The sequence below is a fragment of the Eretmochelys imbricata genome, chromosome 5, assembly GCF_965152235.1.
Source record: "Eretmochelys imbricata isolate rEreImb1 chromosome 5, rEreImb1.hap1, whole genome shotgun sequence".
NCBI classification, from domain to species: Eukaryota; Metazoa; Chordata; order Testudines; family Cheloniidae; genus Eretmochelys; species Eretmochelys imbricata.
The window spans coordinates 82,612,730-82,633,617 of record NC_135576.1 but is presented as its reverse complement, the minus strand read 5'-3'; the positions used below and the strand labels follow the sequence as shown (position 1 = coordinate 82,633,617).

The following is a 20,888-nucleotide window of genomic DNA, read 5'->3' as shown; positions in this document are numbered from 1 at the left end:
CTGCCAAAATGGGAACCGAGGAAATCCTCAAACATTATTCATTTTCCTAGGTTTAAGGACTTCTCATCTTGGTTGGATTCCAAGCTGCAGGAGAAGAGAGGAAGGGATGAAGTAATAACATGGAGGATACTTTTAAACTAAAGTGACAAGCAAATGGAAACTGTTTGTAAGAGAGCTGGAAACTCATTCAGCAAAGTGCTCTAGCTCAGTATTTTTATATAGCAGTGACATCATAAAACCATACTGGAAATATCACACAGTTTCAAAAACTTTCAAAAGCTGTGGCAACATCTACTGAAAGGGGAAGAACCAAAGAAAAAGTGAAGTGGGAAAGTGAGGGTGAAGCATGGGAACCTAGATCATTAGTCAAGTGAATAAATACAGATGGAGTAAAATGAAAAAAAGCAGAAAATTAGGAAGGAATAAAAGAATATGAATAGATTGTTATTTAACTTTTGGTTTTACTTAAAGTAAAAGAAGCTTTTTTCTGTTATTCAATAGTAGTAAATATTGATTTCAGCACCCTAACTGCTACAACTAAACTTGCATATATTTCTCATACAACCTCTTTTGTTTACTTGTTTGTTTTGTTAACTTTGGGAAGCCCTGGGGATATTTGTTTTTTTACCAGTGAGTATTCATTTTCTGATATCTGCTATTTGAGCTGTCTTGGTTAGTTGTGTTTGGTTAGATTAATCATGTTGCCTGTTCTTGGTTCCCTCATTGAGCAAGAGTGCAAGCACTCTAGGCATAAATACTCATGCAAATTTAAATTTTGGGTTCCATAAATATTTTCACATGTAACTATGAAATTTACTTTCCCCAAACATTTGTGTCAGCAGCATTGGACTGGCCTGCAGGAAAAGGAGAGAAGAGGAGTCCCCCAAGGTGGTCTGGGTAATTGTAACTCATGCTCTATCTACCCACCTCCACCAGCACCACCTCCTTCTTCACAAAGATGAAGGGTGATGGTAATAGTCTTTTCTCACTTGAAATAAAGGGGGTTGGAAGTACCACTGCCATCACTTCATGTTGTGATTTTTTTAAAATGAGCTCACCTGTCTCAGTGCCTGGGCTGCTGTATGTGTTGCCCTTTGCCTATTGCTACTTCTTGTGTTTGAACTTTGAATTAAACATACTACTGTACTATGAATTCTGGGGTGTCTCAAAGATCATGCCTCCTACCGTGACAGTACATTACATTGAAACACAAGAGACATCAGAGGGCAACTGTGGCCAATCCTGGGCCCAAATCCTCTGTCCCCACTCTTCTCCACTGGTGATGCCTTTTCCTTGCAAGGATTAATTTCTAGATTTGAATTCTATTGAGTCTTCTGCCATCCAGGAGGGATCTGTGGGATCTGTACTTAATCTGTCACTGTTGTAGGAGTCTTGGGTGGCCAACAGGTCTTCAGGCCTCTAGAAAATTTCCCTGTATGTCTGTACAATAAATATTAGTCACTTGGAAAGGGAATGCAAAAGGGGATGAACATAGTCAAAACAAGTTTGCAGAAACATATGAACAAATACTTGAGGAATTTTTATTTGCATCATTTGCCCAGCTCTTCTTGCAATATAGTCTGAAGTCAACTGCATTAGTTATTACATCCATCCAACATATTAACTCAAGCTTGGCTAAAATCTGATGGTTTCGTATACTTTGTGAGTTGTTACCAAAGACTCTGAGCAAAATATTCTAAATGTGTGTCAAAAACAAAAAGGAAAAAAGAAAACCTGTGCAAGAAAATACCACCTGAAGAGAAAACATGTATGTTTAAAATGATTACATATTTTCCCTATACAAAAAACTTAAGTATAAAAATTGACTTTATATTTATTGTTTCTTATGTTGGTTTCATTTTAAGTATTCCACAGATCCATAATATGACAATTTCAGGCTGTCCAGAAAGATAAATCTTAACACAGTCCTATAACTTCCACTAGTATAAATATACTGGCAAGGAACTTTGACCAGCAGTAGAAATGTTCATACTTAAATAATTTTTTTTTTTACAATTTTTGAAATTTTACAATGGTTGGTTTCTGAATACCAATATTAATGCACAAATGTAAAAAAAGGCAATTTTAATTAACCTTTTGTCACCCTTTGTATCAAGTGCAGCTTTATTAAAGGAACATAAAAGAAAATCATGTATATATTAGAGACTCATTTTAAAAAGAGACACAGCAACTTATTCTATGTTTTGAAAAAGAATACTGTATGTCTACACTTTATTATAAATAATCATGTTCTGTCATAGTTTCTTCTTGCCAGCAAATGAAGGACATTTTTTCACAAAGCTTCTAAAATGTATATGAGTATTTGATTAAATCACATTCCCTTGAGAAAATAAAGTTCATTCGCACAGAGCAGACAATAATGAGGAGCGCATTATTACAATAAGACTTTTAAGGACCTCGGTAGCCAGTACCAGTTGCATTTGGAAAGACACTCCTCAGTTTTTCTTTTTTTTAAAAATAAAGGTACAATCATAGTTATTAATTTACTTTAAAAATTCTTAAGATGAAGAAAAGTAGTGTTTATATATATATAAGTCCTTGTATAAATTATAAAACTCAAGTTTATGTTACAGAGTTCCTTCCCCAGAGGAAGCATAAAGCACTTTTGTGGTACCTTCACCAGTAAATATATGTATCACATTAAGTTTGACAAACACAACAAAAACTGATATTGCATCCTAAAGCCCAAAGAGAACATTCGTTTGATGCAGTGTCTCATGATGGATGTGCTCCGTGAGATCATTTGATATCCTTGAGTTCGGTCAATTTTGAATAGAGGGCATAGGAAAGTAATACATCTAATCAGTTCAGTAGGAATTGGAAATAGTGTACAGCCGTCTCATCTTTTTTGAGGTCAACATACACCCTTTGGAAGACAAAGAGGAGTTTAAGAATATGACAGTAAAATAAAAACAACAACAACAATATAAACTCCCCCCCAAAAGGCAGAATGAGCTGGAATGTCAGGAGAGAGTTCGATTGTACCTGACACCTAAATGTTTTTCTAGCCAGAGTTCAGCCAGCTGCATGGTAGAAGCAAATGTACTTGCTTTGGACCCCAAGCACATTTTGTATTGTTTAGGGTCTAAATTTGGGTCACACTGAACTGGATGAAAAACGTGTACAACTCCAACTTCTTGACTTCTAAAAGCCGTCAGCCCAGAAGCTATTACTTTAGTAAAGAGATCTACATCCTCAAGTCCCCAGCCTTGAATTGAGGTATCAAATCCACCAGCACTCAGTAGATCACTTTTGTAAATACAAGTGATTCCAAATCCATAGTCTCGCCAAAATCCAGTTTTCTTTGTGAAAACAAAGTTACTGTCGCCTGGAGGGCTGCCTCCATATATTACTTTTGGATCATATTGACTAAAGATAATGGGATAATAAACCTGCTGTCCTTGAATAGTATTATCTCTGCATCGTTGGAGAAAGTCTGGTGTGAATATCAGGTCAACATCACAGAATAGCAGCAAAGTGTCATTGTCAAATTGAGATGAGGCCATTTCAAGACCTAAACCTCTGGAAAACTCTCCTGTCATAGGAATTAGGGTCATATCTGCCTTCGGATACTTATTATGATATTCTTTAATTAACTCTCTGTGTTTGCTGGAATCTTGGCCAGAATCAGAACTGAACAGAATTACTGCCAGCTTTACATTCTGCCTGGGAATAACACAAGTCTTTTCAAAATTTTCCATAAATCTTAAGAAAATGTCATATCTTCCTGTGAGAGGGACAAGAATATGTATTTTCTTGTCACTATGTCCTCCTATTTCTTTGGTGTCTTGGAATGATGAAAAAATCTTTAAAGAATTTGAAAGAAAAGAGAAAGACTGAATATCACTGTTAATATTCTCCACAAAGCCTCTTACATCCAGTTCCTCTGCCTCTTTGAAAAAAGGCTTGCTAAACAATTGCTGAAGGTAAGCATGACGTCTCACTGGAACCGTAAGTTTTCTTCCTTTGTGTCTTTTGTACAAAAGCAGTAAATCCAGGATGTACTCCACTCCATGCATAGGATCAACCCTACGGTAGCCATATTGTATTTCCTTGAAATCAATAAGCCTTCCTCTAGATTTAGAGTTCTCATTTATCATTTCCATTACTTGCATCACTGTGTCATCCAATGCTGCCCGCAGAATGCTATTAATGCTTTGTCTGGGTGGTTGATTCTCAGCCACAGCATAAAGGAGCTTACCTGTCAGGAATTCCCATTCAATTACTTCATTCCTTTCACGGGGCTGGAAGCGATTGAAAGAGGGCATCATTCCCAGCTGCTGATCTTCCTTATTTATTTCACTGTTACTGAGCTTACTCATTAGGGCACTTTCTCTATGGAGCTGGATGGTGCGATAGCGTAGTTCTGAAATTTTGCGGCTCAGTATGTAATTGTGGAGTCTATATTGGTAGGCTGGCCTTTTATTAGGATGAAGTGTTATAGCTGTGTGTATTTTACTGTTGTGAAGATCTTGGATGTAACCCTTCCGATTGTGTTCATAATTTTCATGGAACAATTGCTGCATCTGGAGAGGGAAGAAAATAAATGCAGTTAGGTAGGAAAAATGTTAAAAAATGCAAGCCAATGAATACCTGCTAACTTACTGTGGTTTACTTTTCACATCACAGTTTTAAAGTTAATACTGAATATTAATTATGCATATTTGATTTACTATCTATTTAAATTCCAGTAGTGCCTACAATGGGCAAATAATGTCTCATAAATAAATTGACATCTTGTGCTTATTGTTACTTATTCTACCTGGAAAACTGGATATCATGTTTTTAAGTTCATGCACACAGTAGCAAATCATGTCAGGGACTCTTAGTAGAATGTCAAAACTCGTATTGACTTCGGCGGGGGCAGGACTAGGCTCACAGATGACGTAGAGGTTGAATTTTGCAAAGCATTCAATTCCTCTCATAAGCCTCTATCAATATATAAATCATCATTTGTACAGATCCTTATAGCACAGTTATTACAGAGGCTAAAGTGACTGAGGCCTTTTTTTTTTTTTAAACAACAGAAACTTGAATTTATGTCAAGGTACACCTGAGCAGCTCCAAATAGCTAATAATTCCTATTGCAACAACCAAATGGATAGAGCTTCTTAACACTGATTAATCAAATTAACCTCAGTTTAACAAACTTGTTAGTTTTTGTTCCACAGAATATGATTAAGTGACCGCATTATAATCACTGGGATACAGAGCTCTGGCAGTGATGCAAATAGCAGCCTGCCCAATCAAACTTACCGGTCATGCTAGTATCATTTACTGTGACTCACTATTGATTTCTGAGGTAAGAACATCCCACTTCTCTCAGATTACTAATTGTAATTGTAACTAGTGGTTAAAGCACAGGACCAGGAGTTAGAAAATCTTGGTCATATACCTGCCTATGCTACTGACCCACTCTTGAGCATGTCATTCAATCTTTCTCTTCTTCTTTTTCCCTGCCTCATAAACTGTTCTGAATGTTCATTACTGTTTGTAAAATGTGTTAGTACTCTCTTAAATGGGAAGCAATAAAGAAAAGTAAAATATTATTAACCCTCTTAAATACATTTAAGTCACACCATCCTTTGCTGAGATAACAAACACTGACTTTAATGGGAAGCATGTTCCCAATAATATAACAGAAAAGAAAAAACAGGCTGTTTTCATTTATTTGATTAATGGGAAACAGCCTGGTCTGTAATTACATTATATAGAAAAGGGAAAGTGTTCATTAGATAGGAAATGCTGTTCAGAGCCTTGTTGGTGAACTGAAGCACTAATTAGATCTTGAGGTTTGTATTGAAGTCTGTCTTCTATGCACCGCACACATCAGCAAAGATGACATCTGATAACAGAACAAACAATATCCCAGCTTCAAAATGTTTAACTAATTCACTTTTGTACAAACCTCTCTAGAATGGGGATCCTCCTTAAATATTTTGCTACTCATAGATAATATTAACCTATTATGCTAAGAACCAAGAAAGCTAAACTGTAATAGGCCGATTAGCAAAAGATCCTACAGCAGAAAATACAGATCATAATATTGAGAAAAGATGTTATTAATTTCATACATGATTTCAACATATTGCTATTTTTTCTTCTTCTTCTGTAAATGAATTTGCTTGTATAAATAAAACAATTATTGTTAGTCACCTCCGTATTTGAGATCACCTTGCAGGGTCCGAGAGCCTGGGCTTCAGCCTGAGCCCATACGTCTACATCACAATTAAACAGCCCCTTAGCCCAAGCCTGACAAGAGCGAGTTAGCTGGCACGAGCCAGCTGGCACGAGCCAGCCACAGGGTTTCAGTTGCAGTGTAGACAAAGCCTTAGATGGTGCAATCATCTTTAAATTTTTCCTTAAATTTTCAGTCTCATCCTTCATTGTTATCCTGCTAAATTTGTGGAGAAAAATGCTTTTTTGTGAAAAGTAGGAGGTGATGGTAGTGGTAAAGGACCTACTACAAAACCTGCTTCTAGCCCTGGCAGTTGTAATTAGTATAGCAACCCTTTCTGTATCTTTCCATGCATTCTTGAAAAGCTCAGAATCCTGAAAATAGGTAGCTATTATTGAAAATATGTAAAATGTTTATTATGGTAGTGCCTAAGGGCTGACCAAGTGTGTGCACCCATTGTGTTATGTGCTGTAGAAATGCAGAGTAGTAAATGGTCCTTGCCCTGAAGAGCTTACAGTCTAAACAGAGAAGACATGAGTAGGATGGGGAGAGGGGTAGAACACACAAGCAGAGTGAACAATGTGATGGCAGCAAACAGCATGTTAGTTCCATTATTATTATTTGGGTGGGTACACTTAAGAGGGGATACATTAATACAAAGAAAAGGGAGGGTATGAGGGAGTGAGGAGACATGGCAGGGGAAAAGGGGCAAGACGGGCAGGTGTGTAGTGAAGCTGAGGTGAAGAAACTGTAAGGAAAAGGGAGGGGGAGAGAGCTGCAATGCAGAAGGGTTGGAACAAACAGCCAAACAGCACCGGGCAGAGGCAATCCAATCAAAACTATAGAAAGTTCTCTGAATACCCAGAAGACGTTCTGCTTTGGCTGCTTCTGCCCCTACTGGCTGGAGCATTTGACTGGTGAGGAGAGGTACCAGCTGGGTCCTTGGGGCTATGGATTGATAGATCTGTACAAGTTATTAGTGCATTGCAGCAAACTCTCATGTCCTTTGGAGAACAGGATTAGAATGCATCATGACCTTGATAAATTGGAGAATTGGTCTGAAATCAACAAGATGAATTTCAATAAAGACATGTGCAAAGCACTGCACTTAGGAAGGCAAAATCAAACGCACAGCTACAAAATGGGGAATAACTGGCTAGGCAGCAATACTGCAGAAAAGGATTTGGGGCAATAATGGATCATAAATTGAATATTAGTCAACAGTGTGATGCAGTTCTAAACAAGTCAAATGTCATTCTGGGATGCATTAACAGGATTGTCGTATATAAGACATGGGTGGTACTTTGCACCCCTCTATTTGGCACTGATGAGGCCTTAGCTGTACTGTGTCCAGTTTTGGGCCCCACACTTTAAGAATGATGTGGACAAATTGGAGAGAGTCCAGAGGAGAGCAACAAAAATGATAAGAGGTTTATAAAACATGACCTATGAGGAAAGGTTGAAAGAACTGGGCCTGTTTAGTTTAGAGGAGAATAAACTGAGGGGCAACATGATAACAGTCTTCAAACCTGTAAAAGTTTATTATAAAGATGATGGTGATCAACTGTTCTCCATGTCCACCAAGGGTAGGACAAGAAGTTATCAGCTTAGTTTGCAGCGAGGAAGATTTAGGTTAGATATTAGGAAAAAGAATATTTAAGCCCTGACACAGGTTATCTAGGGAGGTTGTGGAATCCCTGTTTTAAGGGAGGTTTTAAGAACAGGTTAGACAAACACTGGTCAGGGATGGTCTAGGTATACTTTTTCCTACCTCAGCATGGTGGGAAGGAATAGACGTCTTCTTGAGGTCCCTTCCAGCCCCAGATTTCTATGATTCATTGAAACACTAGCATCTTAGTATACAATGGACTAGATCCTCCATTGATCTTAATTGACACTGATTCGTGACATGAAGTAAATGAGCTATAATGAATAATACCATCTGAGGTTTGGGCCCAGTGTGTCCAGATCCTGATCCCACTCAAGTCCGTGAATGAGGAGAATCCTACTGAATTCTGTAGGAGCAAGTCCAATGTGTTAATTTTTCATAGGACTTTACTCATTTTTTCTGAAGAGATTGCTGCCTTTTGAATGATTCTTACAGCACAATTAGCAATACAGTTGGCAAGAATTTCTGAATGCATCTCTTCATGCCGGCTGAAACTAGAAGTTGGCAAGAGATGTGGGTAATCCAATAGTGCTCTAAGGAACTCTGAGCTACAAGCAGTAGAAAAAAACATGGTGAGCTGAATAACAGTGAAGACAATATTTCCCTGTATGCTTCAATACAATAGTTATGTAAGCATAAGGTAATTTGCATTGCAAATCTTCAAACTCATTTTAATCTTTGTGATTTACTGATATAATAACAAATGAAAGTCCTTATTACATATAATGCAAATGCCCAAACCATCCCTCTTTTCTTATTACCAAACTAGTTTGTATTAAAAGACTGAATGCAAATGGTGCTTTTTAAATTAAGACCATTTCTCTCTGAACATTGTTTATAAAACTATTTCCTTCAGTTGAAAGTCCAGGAATGAAACTTAATCCTTGCCACAGCCCTACTTTTTTTTTTTTAAATGTACCATAATATTATTATAACAACAGCATTTTATCTGCCTTATGGAACAACCAGCCTTTCTTAGAACAACGGGGTACTTTTTCATTCCTATCCTCCCCCTCCCCCAGATAGTTAAAGATTGGGTCTCATCCTGCATTCCTGAGCATCCAATGCTCCCAGTGATTTCAAAGGGAATTTTGAATATACAAGGAATACAGAGCTGGGCTTGTAGTGATCTGATCACATAAGATCAGATCACTACAAGCCCAGCTCTGTATTCCTTGTATGTTCAAAATTCCCTGTATTCCTTGTATATTCAAGCTCTTTAAAAAAACAATTCACACTGAAAGTGTATAATGCCCTCAGAGCCCCTCTAGTCACAGAAATCTTTTGAACTGAGAAAATTGTGGCTCTTTATGTTATCACTACATATAGCTTCTTCCCATAGTCTGATCCATAGTGTAAAATTGATTTTACACCTGTAAAAACAATGGCTTTACTATTAGTGTTACATTTGTGTATAGCTCATCTGCATTATGCACTACAATGTTGCGGGTGTCTTTGCCAACCAATCTGAAGTGTGAACTGAGTTTATTATTTCAATTACTGTAAGGATTACTGATCATGGTTTTTTTGTACCATGTACATTCTGTTATGTCAATATACCCAGAAACAATATACACTGTAGTGCAGCTGTGGACATGGTAAAAGTGACTGTAAAAATGGTATTCTCTTACACAGCAGATCTGCCCTCGCTGAGTATTGTGAAATACATTTCCTTACTCTAGTGGCAAAAACATATACTGCCGAGTCAATGCAGCTCCGGAAAAAAAGCTGGATTCTATTCTGTATTACACATCTTCAACAGAATTGTTAGATAACTTACAACTGCAGAATCTTTATGAAGTTACGGCCAGGATGAGGAGAGCTTGATTGTTTCACCCCTTGTTAAGCATGCAGGGCTCAAAAGTGGAAAAAAATCATCATTGTGGGCCGAATTATTCCACGAGTAGTTTCGTTGTCAGTGGAACTATTCAAGAAGTATTATGAGTAAGGGTGACAAATTTCTGATCCTCGCTTACCAGTAAAGATTTGTAAACTGGGTATATGTGAAATATAACAAAACTCTGCAATACCATTTTTACAGGATCAGTTTTCAAAGTAGAACTGAACTTTAAGTAATGATCTTAGCTCTTTGAATTTCCTGGCTTTTGTGAGTTTGATTTAAATTCATTAGGTACATTATCTTTTCATTTACTTTCTAATATTGGTCAAGACTTTGCATGGACATCAGCCCAGCCATTGTGAGACTAACCACTGTCAATCAAAGGCTCTGATAAGTTCGATAAAATATTGTTACTCCATTAAGACACTGGTTTTTTTGACGTTCCATGTTCCGTTTTCTGCTCATTACAAACAAACAAATAAACAAACCAGTGCCTCCCTATAGTGTTGGAAACATAATTGTAGAAGAGTGCACAAAAGATATTGACTCTGTGGCACTCTATGTAAACTCCTTTATGCAGATGAAGATGCTTTGCCTCAAAGATGCCTGGTCTGGAGGGTTTTCCTTGAATGAAGAGTCTTCTTTTTCTTCACTAACTGAAGACTTGTGGCAAATGGTAGTTGAAATTCAGTTTGAAGATTCAAGAGAATCCTCTTACTGCACTTGCTTTTCATTTGTTTTTGAAGTCAACTATAGATCAAATTTCTTTTGGGTTAAAGGCTGAAGAATTTCTCTATTTGTCTGCATGCCTTTTTAAAGAATCTTATATGTAAATCAACTGATAAGGCTATGACTTTGATTAACTGCCTTTTTCTTGTCTAAGCTTGCTGGCAGGTGACATTTATTTACAAACGAATCTAGTGGATTGGGAGTCTGTTTCCTGGAAACTTTCTTTTCATATCCAATTCAATTTCATAACAGTTCAAGCTGCATAAAATCCTATATATCTAATTAGTTGTGTGTGTGAATACTTTGAATGTTTAAAGACAATTTTCAAATTTCCTAAAGGTTATTCAGGTCTTGATCAAGGCTTATTGAAGGTCTGACACATGCTAATAAATTTACTCATGTTGAGTGGTACTTTACTCATTATATAAGGGTTGCACAATACAGCCCTCTAGTATGTTCAAGTTTGCACAAAATCAATTTATTCCCAATTGTAAGACCAAAATTTCAATAATTTCATTTTTAGCTTCATAAAATGAGTCACTGATTAGTAATAACGTACAGTAACTCCTCACTTAACATTGTAGTTATGTTCCTGAAAAATGCGACTTTAAGCGAAATGATGTTAAGTGAATCCAATTTCCCCATAAGAATTAATATAAATGGGGGGGTTTAGGTTCCAGGGAAATTTTTTATTGCCAGACAAAAGGCATTATATACATTTTAAACAAGCAATTTAATACAGGTATAAGTTTTAAACAATTTAAAAAAAAACAATTTAATACTACAATCACCATTGCTAAGTATGAAGCTTGGCTGAGGTGGTGGAGTCAGAGAGTGGAAGAGGGTAGATTGTCTGGCTGCTCCTCTTGCTGAACTTTCTGAACTCGAAAAAACACATCTAGAGATTGCTGTTTTGCTTTCCTTTTTTTTCTTGGTAAATTTCTTTATAGCAAATCATTAGAGGACGTTAAGTGGGGAGTTACTGTATACATTTTATTATTCAGTATCTGAAACCATTATCAGTCAACTCATTGAAAGATTTCAAAATCTATCAAAAGGATTCTCAAGTACTATTTAATATAAACCCTTACTTTAAACGTTAGATATAATACCATATAGACTTAACATATCTTAAATTTTAAAATAGAAAGTGTGAAGCAAAAATTTCCCCACTGGTTCTTAATTTCTTAAAAAAAGGAGAAAAATACCCTGACTATAACTTATTAAAAATACATGTGCAAAACCTAACCACAATTTTTTTTTTTAAAAAAAGGTGATTTTATATACCAGTTAGAAAAAGAAAAATGAATAGCTGTCTTGTAGTAAACAAGTTTTAAAATGTATAATTGAGAAAAATAACTTTTTCCTTAAATTTGAGGAGAGAGAAGAGAACATCTATTTTCCTATTACCTTACAGGGTATGTATGTCTGTTTTGCAGGTATTTTACAAGTGTTATCAAATCAAATATTTACTTGTCAGTAAATACATAAATAAATTCTTAACACATTATGTTATAGAGGTACATGCCTTAAACTGCACCTTTTCACTTACATTATAATACATAATCAAAACGTGTACTCAAAGTGCAACACGTTTCATTACGACGGCCTTAAAGACCCATATGCTCCTTCGTGCCCCAACTCTATCAATTTTTAAGGCCTTAAATAAACCTTAAGATGGGCCCTACTCAAGTTAATAAGCCAAGAACATAACTGATGGTCAGATTGTGTTTTGGCACTATGTATTTCTACTGTCCTGTGCAGGTAGTAAACTGAAACTTACAAGACCATTGATAGGCTCTGTTGAGGGAGTTGGATTTATAGGACTGTCAGCGAGGGCTGCATTCAAGACTGGAGTAGACAGAGAAAGGGAAAATATAAATTAGCTTGTCATTTTTTAATTTAACATTTTTAAAAAATGAATAAATGGCCTCTGCAACCATTGTGAAATTAGTTTTGAAGATATCATCGAAACAATTGGAAGAGGTTAATGAAATTTTTATCTGAGCCTAGGCTGGAGTCCTTTAAATATATTCAAATGTCAATTAATAGCATGAAATCTGATTTCACATTTCCAGTATTGGGTATATATTTGAAACTTAATAATTCAGTGTTATGTGAATAACATTCCAATTTGGTTAACAATATATCCCATTTTATAGTTCAGATATTCTCTTCATATTCAAGACATGTGCAGCCTATGCATTAGCTCATTGCAATGACCCCAAAATCTGAGCTTCCACTGCAAACCCCAGAACAAACCCCCCAACTGTACAGCACAGATGCTTCATTTTTTAATGTAAAAGTATTATTAGCTTGATCAGAAGATTTAAATACTCCACTACATCTCGGGAATTTTGTTCACTGTATGGTCACATTACACAGCATTGCACAATCCTTGACTGGGATTCCTAGGTGTTACCATAATATAAACAAACAGCATCAACATATAATTTCTTTCTTTTTTTATATATGTTTGGCTATTACAATGTAATAAAGACAAATTATTCTTTCTGCAGTCAGTATTCTCATATGCCCTAATGGGAAATCTTTATACAGCTGGGAGAGAACCTTTGTTATATGGTACAGGGAAACACCAACCCCTAGAATATACAATAATGGGTAAAAGAATTATAATGATCAGTCCACACGAAAAGCCTTTCTAAAACTTTATTTTACAAGCCCAATCCTCCATTTAAAACATTGGGAGTTTTGCCTTTGCATACTATAGTAGTACTATGTATAGGGTTCTAAAACATTTTGTTCTTCCAGTTGAAAAGTAAAATCTAACCAAAGTCTTTGTGTTGTAAATAAATTGCGATGCAGTACAGAGGTTTTCTATCTTGTAGTGGCCTGTAGTGACCTTACACGTTCAGTAGGTTTCATCCTTGAATGAGTTCAGTCATAAATCTCTTAACTTGTAGTAATTGATGTGATAATTCAAGTGTGAGAGGGAAAAAAATTTGAGGGCACCTTCCACTATTGCTGATTCATACCACTGGAACATGAAATCACTGGACTCCAGGACCACAAATCAGCCCTAAATTGAGCTGTACTATTAATAAGCCTTCTCTGCGCAATTAGTTGGACACCCACCTTAAAAGAAGAAAAAAAGATGAGGATCTAAATAAAAGCAATTCTTTGCATTTAATATTAACCAAATATTAATCATTATAGTATGTATAAAGGAAATGGTCTGATGTATTATATGTCAGTGCAATTAATTATTCAAACACAAATTTGTTTAGTCAGTACTTGTTTGATGGTGCATTAAGGTCTGCTCCGGAATTATAACGGATGATAAAAAGACACCATGAAACTGAAAATTTTCTCTTTTAATGCCACTTTGTACTCAGTGCTGCTGGGGATTTTCTGTATAATTCCTCCTGATACTAATAAAATAAATGAAATGAGTACAAATGGCATCATCATAGCTTCCAGAAGCCATACAAGTTTTTGAAAACCTTATACAGTCAACTATATATAGTCAAGAAATCTCTCTTATTAAGGCTATTGTCAAATTTACTTATTTATTTATTTAGAGTTAAATAACAAAAAGATGCCTATCCAAGGCTCTAGGCACGCTACCATATCATCAGTAATACAGTAAAATTCCAACAGCGTTACAGTAATTCCAACAGTTGGTACAGTAATTCAACCAGCCAACCACCTACAAAAACTCCTTTCTTCTGCCCATTCACCATGTGGGAAGTATACTATAAAGTCTTCTCCAAAAAGCCTATCAAACATAGCCCCTGAAGCTTCTTGGGAGGTCACCAAATCTGGGATATTTTGGACAAAGGGAGGTGTATGTACGAGGTACAGTACACTTGACAGTCAGGTTCTTGATACAGTCTATTTCTGGGAAAAGGACTAAGTATTGCAGAGGCAGACATATAACAATTGCACATTTTTTTCTGAGCAAACCAAGCAACAAGTGGAAAAAGATTCCACATTTACCATTCCATTTGCTTTTTCTTTTCACACGGAAACAAGCCAGGTTAGAGGTATGCAGGGTTGTTGGGATTTTTTTTTCTTTCTTCTTCATACTTTCCGGAATTTGGCAAAAACTATAGGAGTCAACAGAAATAGTCATATTCTCTTGCTTAAGCTATCAAAGCTAATGACACACCTTCATTTTCAATTAACCAAACGGCTTGGTGCTATAACATTTTTTTCTGAATATCACCAGGCCTAAAACTATACAGTGATGTTCATCAGTCCCCATAAAATTATCCAATATGTACCATATGAAGAAAGATATGCACTCTTTCCAAGCATGGAAGCACATCATCTCACTAAGTCCATAACCAATAGCCACTAGTAGACTACCAATAGCTCGGCAAGAATGAAAATCTAAGTCAGCACTTTGCCTCTCTTTGTCTGATCATTTCTATGGAGACTTTCCCCCTCAGTTATATGCATAAATGAAAATTTAAAAAATGTAAAATATTTTCATATCTGAAATTTTTCATAACTCATAATGGCAAATCAGATTAATAAAAATAACTACAGCACTGGAACAAGACAGTTTGCTTCTAAAATAATTGATTATTCTGGGAAAAATGGAATTGGCTGCAAAATCCCTCTAAATCTATCAGTATTTCCATATGATCCATAAATTATAATACAGCCAAAATTTGATTTCTTTTGAGACACATAGGATCATACAGTTTGACTCTCCTTTACGGCTCATCAGCTGTACGTTTTTTTAAGATAAACAGCTTTTAGCATATAGTTACACAAATACACTTTGACAAACGGCTGCCCCACCCCTTAAAGAAAGTTTTGATAGAATGCTCTAATTATGTGGAAAAAATTAAATATAAAGTTGCATAACCAACTAAAAGACACAAAGAATCTCTACACTATCACTGAACTCTAGGGAATCCTACTTAAATTATATATAAGCGGAGTTGCTATAGCTTCTTCTGAGGAGCAGCACTAGGAATTCTGATTTTAGAAAGATACTATCAGTTTAAAAAAAAAATCACATTGTCCGAAATGTTTTACTTATCTGTTTCAAGTAATGTCTAAGCCACCTATAGCAAAGTTATTTGAAATAATTTTTTTTATATATTTTTACTTTATTTCGTGTGTTTGACAGCACTTTGTGTAAAGACAGTTTGACTATTTCCCCTGTATAGTAGTCTGTTACCCCGGTTGGGTAGTTCTTCCACCCAGCAATGGAGAGAAAAGCATTTGAACAGACAAATAAAATAGTAAAAGACCAAAAATTGTGGGAAGAACTAAGGGATAGGTGTTCTTCTTGAGAATACTTTTAACTTATATTTTAAAACTGATAAGGATTCAAGCTGACAGCATCCCTTTTAAATCACATTTACTTAGATTGTAAAAGTCTGTCATTGAAACCTTTAGGGCATTTTAGAGGAAGCTAAATGGTTTCTTTGCATCAATCTTCACCACAAAGGAACTTGGGGCGATGCCCTTGATTTACTGTTTTTAGGTTACAATGTCTGAAGTATGAAAAATCAAAGTATGAAAAGAGGATATGCTGAAGGAATCTGAAAAACTGAAAAACAGTGAGTCAACAAAACAGAAGCCACACATCCAAGAGTAGGGTCCTACCAAATTCGCGGCCATGAAAAATGCATGAGGAACCATGAAATCTGGTCTCTCACCATGAAATCTTGTCTTTTGGATGCTTTTACCCAACACTATACAGATTTCACGGGGGAGACCACTGTTTCTCAAATTGGGGGTCCTGACCCAAAACAGAGTTGCAGGGGGGTCGCAAGATTATTTTAGGGGGTTGCGGTTTGCCACCCTTACTTCTGCACTGCTTTCAGAGCTGGGTGGCTGGAGAGCGGAGGCTGTTGGCTGGGCGCCCACCTCTGAAGGCAGTGCCCCACCAGAAGCAAAGCAGAAGTAAGGGCGGCATGGTAGAGTATTACCACCCTTGCTTCTGCGCTTCTGCCTTCAGAGCTGGGCGGCCGGAGAGTGGTGACCGCTGACTGAGGGTGCAGTGCAGAAGTAAGGGTGGCAATGTTGGATCATATTAAAGAAGTTCTGTATTAAAATCACAAATGACTTTGATTCCCCAAAGTTTAAATTCCAGGGTATTACTAATTAAGAGGTCTCTTGGTTTTTGGTACTGTTTCTCTCCCTCTATGTGTTAAACTTGCAAGCTGCTAATTGCGTTAGTACATTCTAAGACAGAGTCTGTTCTCAAAGCAGTTCACACAGAGAGAGACTCAAAGCAATACTCTAACAACAGAAACAGCACCCAGAGACTCCCCGCCCTTTTGTTGTATTAACAATTGTGATTAAAATAGAGATAGAGGATGTATGTGGACGGATGCTTGGTGTGGATAATAACTGAATGATCAGGGAGGTGCCAGCCTAAGAATCCAGTGTCCATCGGCTGAAGAAGGCATCAAGTGGAAATAACCAGAGGATCCCCGGAAGGCAGACTGGAATCCACCCAACAGCCTCAAGAATGGGAGAACCAAAGAACAAGATAACATCTAGCAGCACGGAGCCGTCAGGATGTGCCATCTGCTGATTGATTCAGCAACAGCATGATGAAGCAATTCCCATAGACTGGCATAGGAAGAAATTCCTATAAAAAGGACTCTAGAAAGTGAGAACTTTGGGGTCTGCAAACCAACTTCCAGGAGCATCAGATGAGCATCTGACAAGGCCCTGCTCCCTCCTCATGTCCAGGCCACCTGGCCAGTGGCTTGGCATGAGCAACTCTAAGGCTGGTAACTATGATAACAACCTTGCAGAACCTCTGTGTGTGTGTTTGTATGAATAAATGAATGTGTGAATAAATGTGAGATTGAATGGAATGTTATAGCTATAACTAACTGCTTACTATGATTCTTTCTGTATTCACAATAAATGTGGTATTTTGCCTTTTTCCTTTTAATAAGATCCTGCTGGTCTTTATTTTATTGGTACGATAGCAATACTCTACCTTGCCATCCTTACTTCTGCACTGCTCGGCTCTGCCTTCAGAGCGGGACTCCTGGCCAGTAGACACCACTTTCCAGCTGCCTAGCTCTGAAGGCAGCAGCACAGCAGTAAGGGTAAAAGTACCACAACACCCCCCTACAATAACCTTGCGGAACCCCCAACATCTCCTTTTTGGGTCAGGACCCCTACAATTACAACACAGTGAAATTTCAGGATTAAATAACTGAAATCATGATGTTTACAATTTTTTAAATCCTATGCCTGTGAAATTGACCAAAATGGACCATGAATTTGGTAGGGCCATAATAAGAAGAAATTTAAGAATGATGTGGCTGTACTGCTAACAAAAATATGTAATTTCCTTAAAATCAGTTATTACACCAGAGAGCTGGAAGGCAGTGAATACTATACCTATCTTTAGAAAAGGTGATAAAGGTGATCCTGGAAATTAGAAATGTTTAAGCCTTAATTCACTACCAAGTAAACTATGTGAAATGATAAGTGTTTGTGGGATCAGACAGGTGTTGTTTAGAAAATATTAAGATGGCAAAATTTACAAATGATGCTAAGTTACGGATGCTAAGACAAAAGACGAGCACAATGAACATCAGACACACCTAATAAAGGTAGGTGAATGGGCATAGTGATAGCAGAATTTATTGTTGGCAAATACTAAGAAGAGCTCTGTGTAGTTCTGAAGCTTATCTCCTTCACCAGCAGAAGCTGGTCCAATAAAAGATATTACCTCACCCACCTTGTCTGTCAAACACACAGTAATGCACACTCGGAAGAATGATCTGAATTACTCATACACTTTACTAAGTTTGTAAAATCTCAGGACAACTTGGCCATTAAATTTTCTGTGCAGTGACAGTCAAAAAAGCAACACAAATATTAGAATATATAAGAAATAGAATGAAAATAATACTGATAATGTCTAATGCCCATATATAAACCACCGTTTTTGCTTTCACCTGGAATATTGCGTTCAGTTCTGGTCACATAGCAAACACAGCAAACAGAGAAGATTAAGAGACAAGTAAAGAAAATGATTAGCAATATGGAAAGATGTATTTAAAAAAGAGAGATCGAAAAGATGGGACTACACCTGGTTGAACATTGGAATTTCCATCTCATGGGAAAAATCCAATCTTTAAAATTTGTTTTCATCAAAAAGTGGGCTGAAAGACCAAAAGTTTTCATGGAAAGGAAAACTCAAAATGTTTTGATTTGATACATTTTTAATCAAAAGAAATTGTTTCAATATTTTCAAACTGAATTTTTTTGTTTCAATTTGTCAAATCAAATTGAAACGTTTTATGTAGGCTCAGTTCAACACTGAACTGAGTCTCTCTGAGCTGCTCCATTATCTCATTATCCCATTCTCTTTTATCACCCAGACTACATCTCCCCTGATGTACCATGCTGGTTCAATCAAAGGGGAGACTCTGGTACATAACGAGATATGGAGTCCAGCCTGGGAGATGGAACAATAGAATTGAACAGGGACATAAGGCATCCAAACTACAGCTTCCAGAAGGCATTGCAGCAGCTCTGGTGGACTCAGATTCATGTTGAACTGATCTGAAATGAACCATGCTGATCCAAATCAGAACACTTTGTTTCAATTTTCCAAATGGAAAATTTGGAGAAAATGTCCATTTTGCAGAAACTGTATATTCCACTGAAAAAAACATTTTGACAGAAAATTTCCCACCAATTCTCATTAGAACTGTTCAGTTTAGATAGGAGGCATATATACAAAATAATGAATGATACAGATAGATAAATCAGACATACCTATTTACCCAGTCATAATACAAGTAAAAAGAGCATTAAATGTCATTTAAAAGTCAGCAAATTTAGAACGTAGAAAAGGAAATACTTTATTATATAAAACATAGCTAACCTATAAAACTCAGGGACACAAATATTATTGAGGCTCAGAGCTTAGCAGGATTCTAAAAAGGATTAATCATTTATACAGATAATACAAACATTAAAAAAGACATTAGAAGGGACATAAACCTTCATTGCTTCAGGACAGAACCAATTTAAAACTAATGAGGGTTAAATAGAAACTTCCTCTATGGTCAGGTAATTTAATAGTGGTCCATTGCAAGGTCTTCAGCATGGGTTGGGTGCAGCTGAGCATCAAGCCTACCAAGTTTAACATTAATAACTTTTTTTCAGAGAAGTAAAAAAGAAACTAATAAAAAGAGAGAATTTCACAGTTCTAAAACAGGACTCTAAATACCCACTGAGAATAAAGACAATTAGATTAACTGTTTAGTTTAGAACTATAATCTATTGTTAATTTGATGAGCCTTCATCATAAACATATCTTAATATATGCTGTAAATGTTCTGGTTTTACTACTGGTTTAAGGGAGAATGGATGCTATGCAAACAACATATTGTTTACTTCCATGTTACTCAGGCTTTGATGATTAAATATTCCTACCTTATAATCACCTCATTTTATGTATTTGTTCGTTTGTTTATTTTTAGCAGAATCCTGCAAACCATGGGAGTCATATATACATGGTGCGAGTGAGAGAAATAAACTCTTTCACCTACATGGAGACTTCTTAACAGTGGAGAATCAGCTTTAACCAGAGAGATCAGAAGCATCCCATAGGTCAGAACTCTACCACATGAGTTGAAGAAGAAAATCAGTTTAGCAAGAAAAGTTTTATGTTATACTTACCCACCAACATGACATGAACCAGTGGTCTGCATAATAGGGCAGATTTAATCTTATCTCAGATATACATTTTTTACACTCACACTGTATCCAGTCTTTATTCAGCTGAAGAACTGAACAGTATGATCTCCTTGTCAACCTAACTCACCTTTCTTTCATCGTCAGTGAAAGAAAAGTAAATGTTCAAATTAAGATCTTATTCCTTATGGTGAAATCAAGGAGATTAAGTAGAGCGTCATTCCAGCTGATTTTATTAACATTAAAGTTTTATGATAAATTATGAACATCCCTAGAGCTAAACAGCCAATTAAAATAACATAAGCATGGTAGGGCGTCTATTATAATGTTTTTCTTAGAAGAAATTCTAATTATATTGCCTTTATACTTTTCCACAGGCAAAGCTATGTTTTGTTACAGCATGGGATGAAAATACAGAATTAATTAACATGAATGTATTCTTCTGACAACATAACTGAGAGTTAGTCTTACACTAAAATAAACAAAATCCAAGCTGACTGAATTACATGCTTCATGGGGACTGAAAATACTGCATTGAATTGAACACCTTCATCTTCCCAATAATACTAAAATATCCTTAATGGGGTATCTGGGCTTGTTCATTGTCAATTAGCTACTGCTGCTGATTAGTAGAAAGTGGAAGTCTTCCAGCTACAGTACAGTATCTTAAAACCCATTTTTAATATTGCCTTAGTCACCTTTAAATCAAAAGGGTAACAAAGTTATTAAATACAAAAAGTGTAACTATCCACAGGGTGCTCTCTAAACCTGGTCCTTGGACTCAC

The 20,888-nt window shown here is 36.4% G+C and overlaps 1 protein-coding gene across 1 annotated transcript in view; it reads right to left on the bottom strand.

Annotated features, from left to right (window-relative positions):
* Positions 1-2,984: 2,984 nt before the first annotated feature.
* CHSY3 (chondroitin sulfate synthase 3) overlaps positions 2,985-20,888 on the bottom strand; it is a 243,716-nt gene continuing 225,812 nt past the window's right edge. Inside the window, exon 3 of the mRNA XM_077816367.1 lies at positions 2,985-4,547. Within this exon, the coding sequence (XP_077672493.1) occupies positions 2,985-4,547 (1,563 nt within the window). The remainder of the gene's footprint in view (positions 4,548-20,888) is intronic.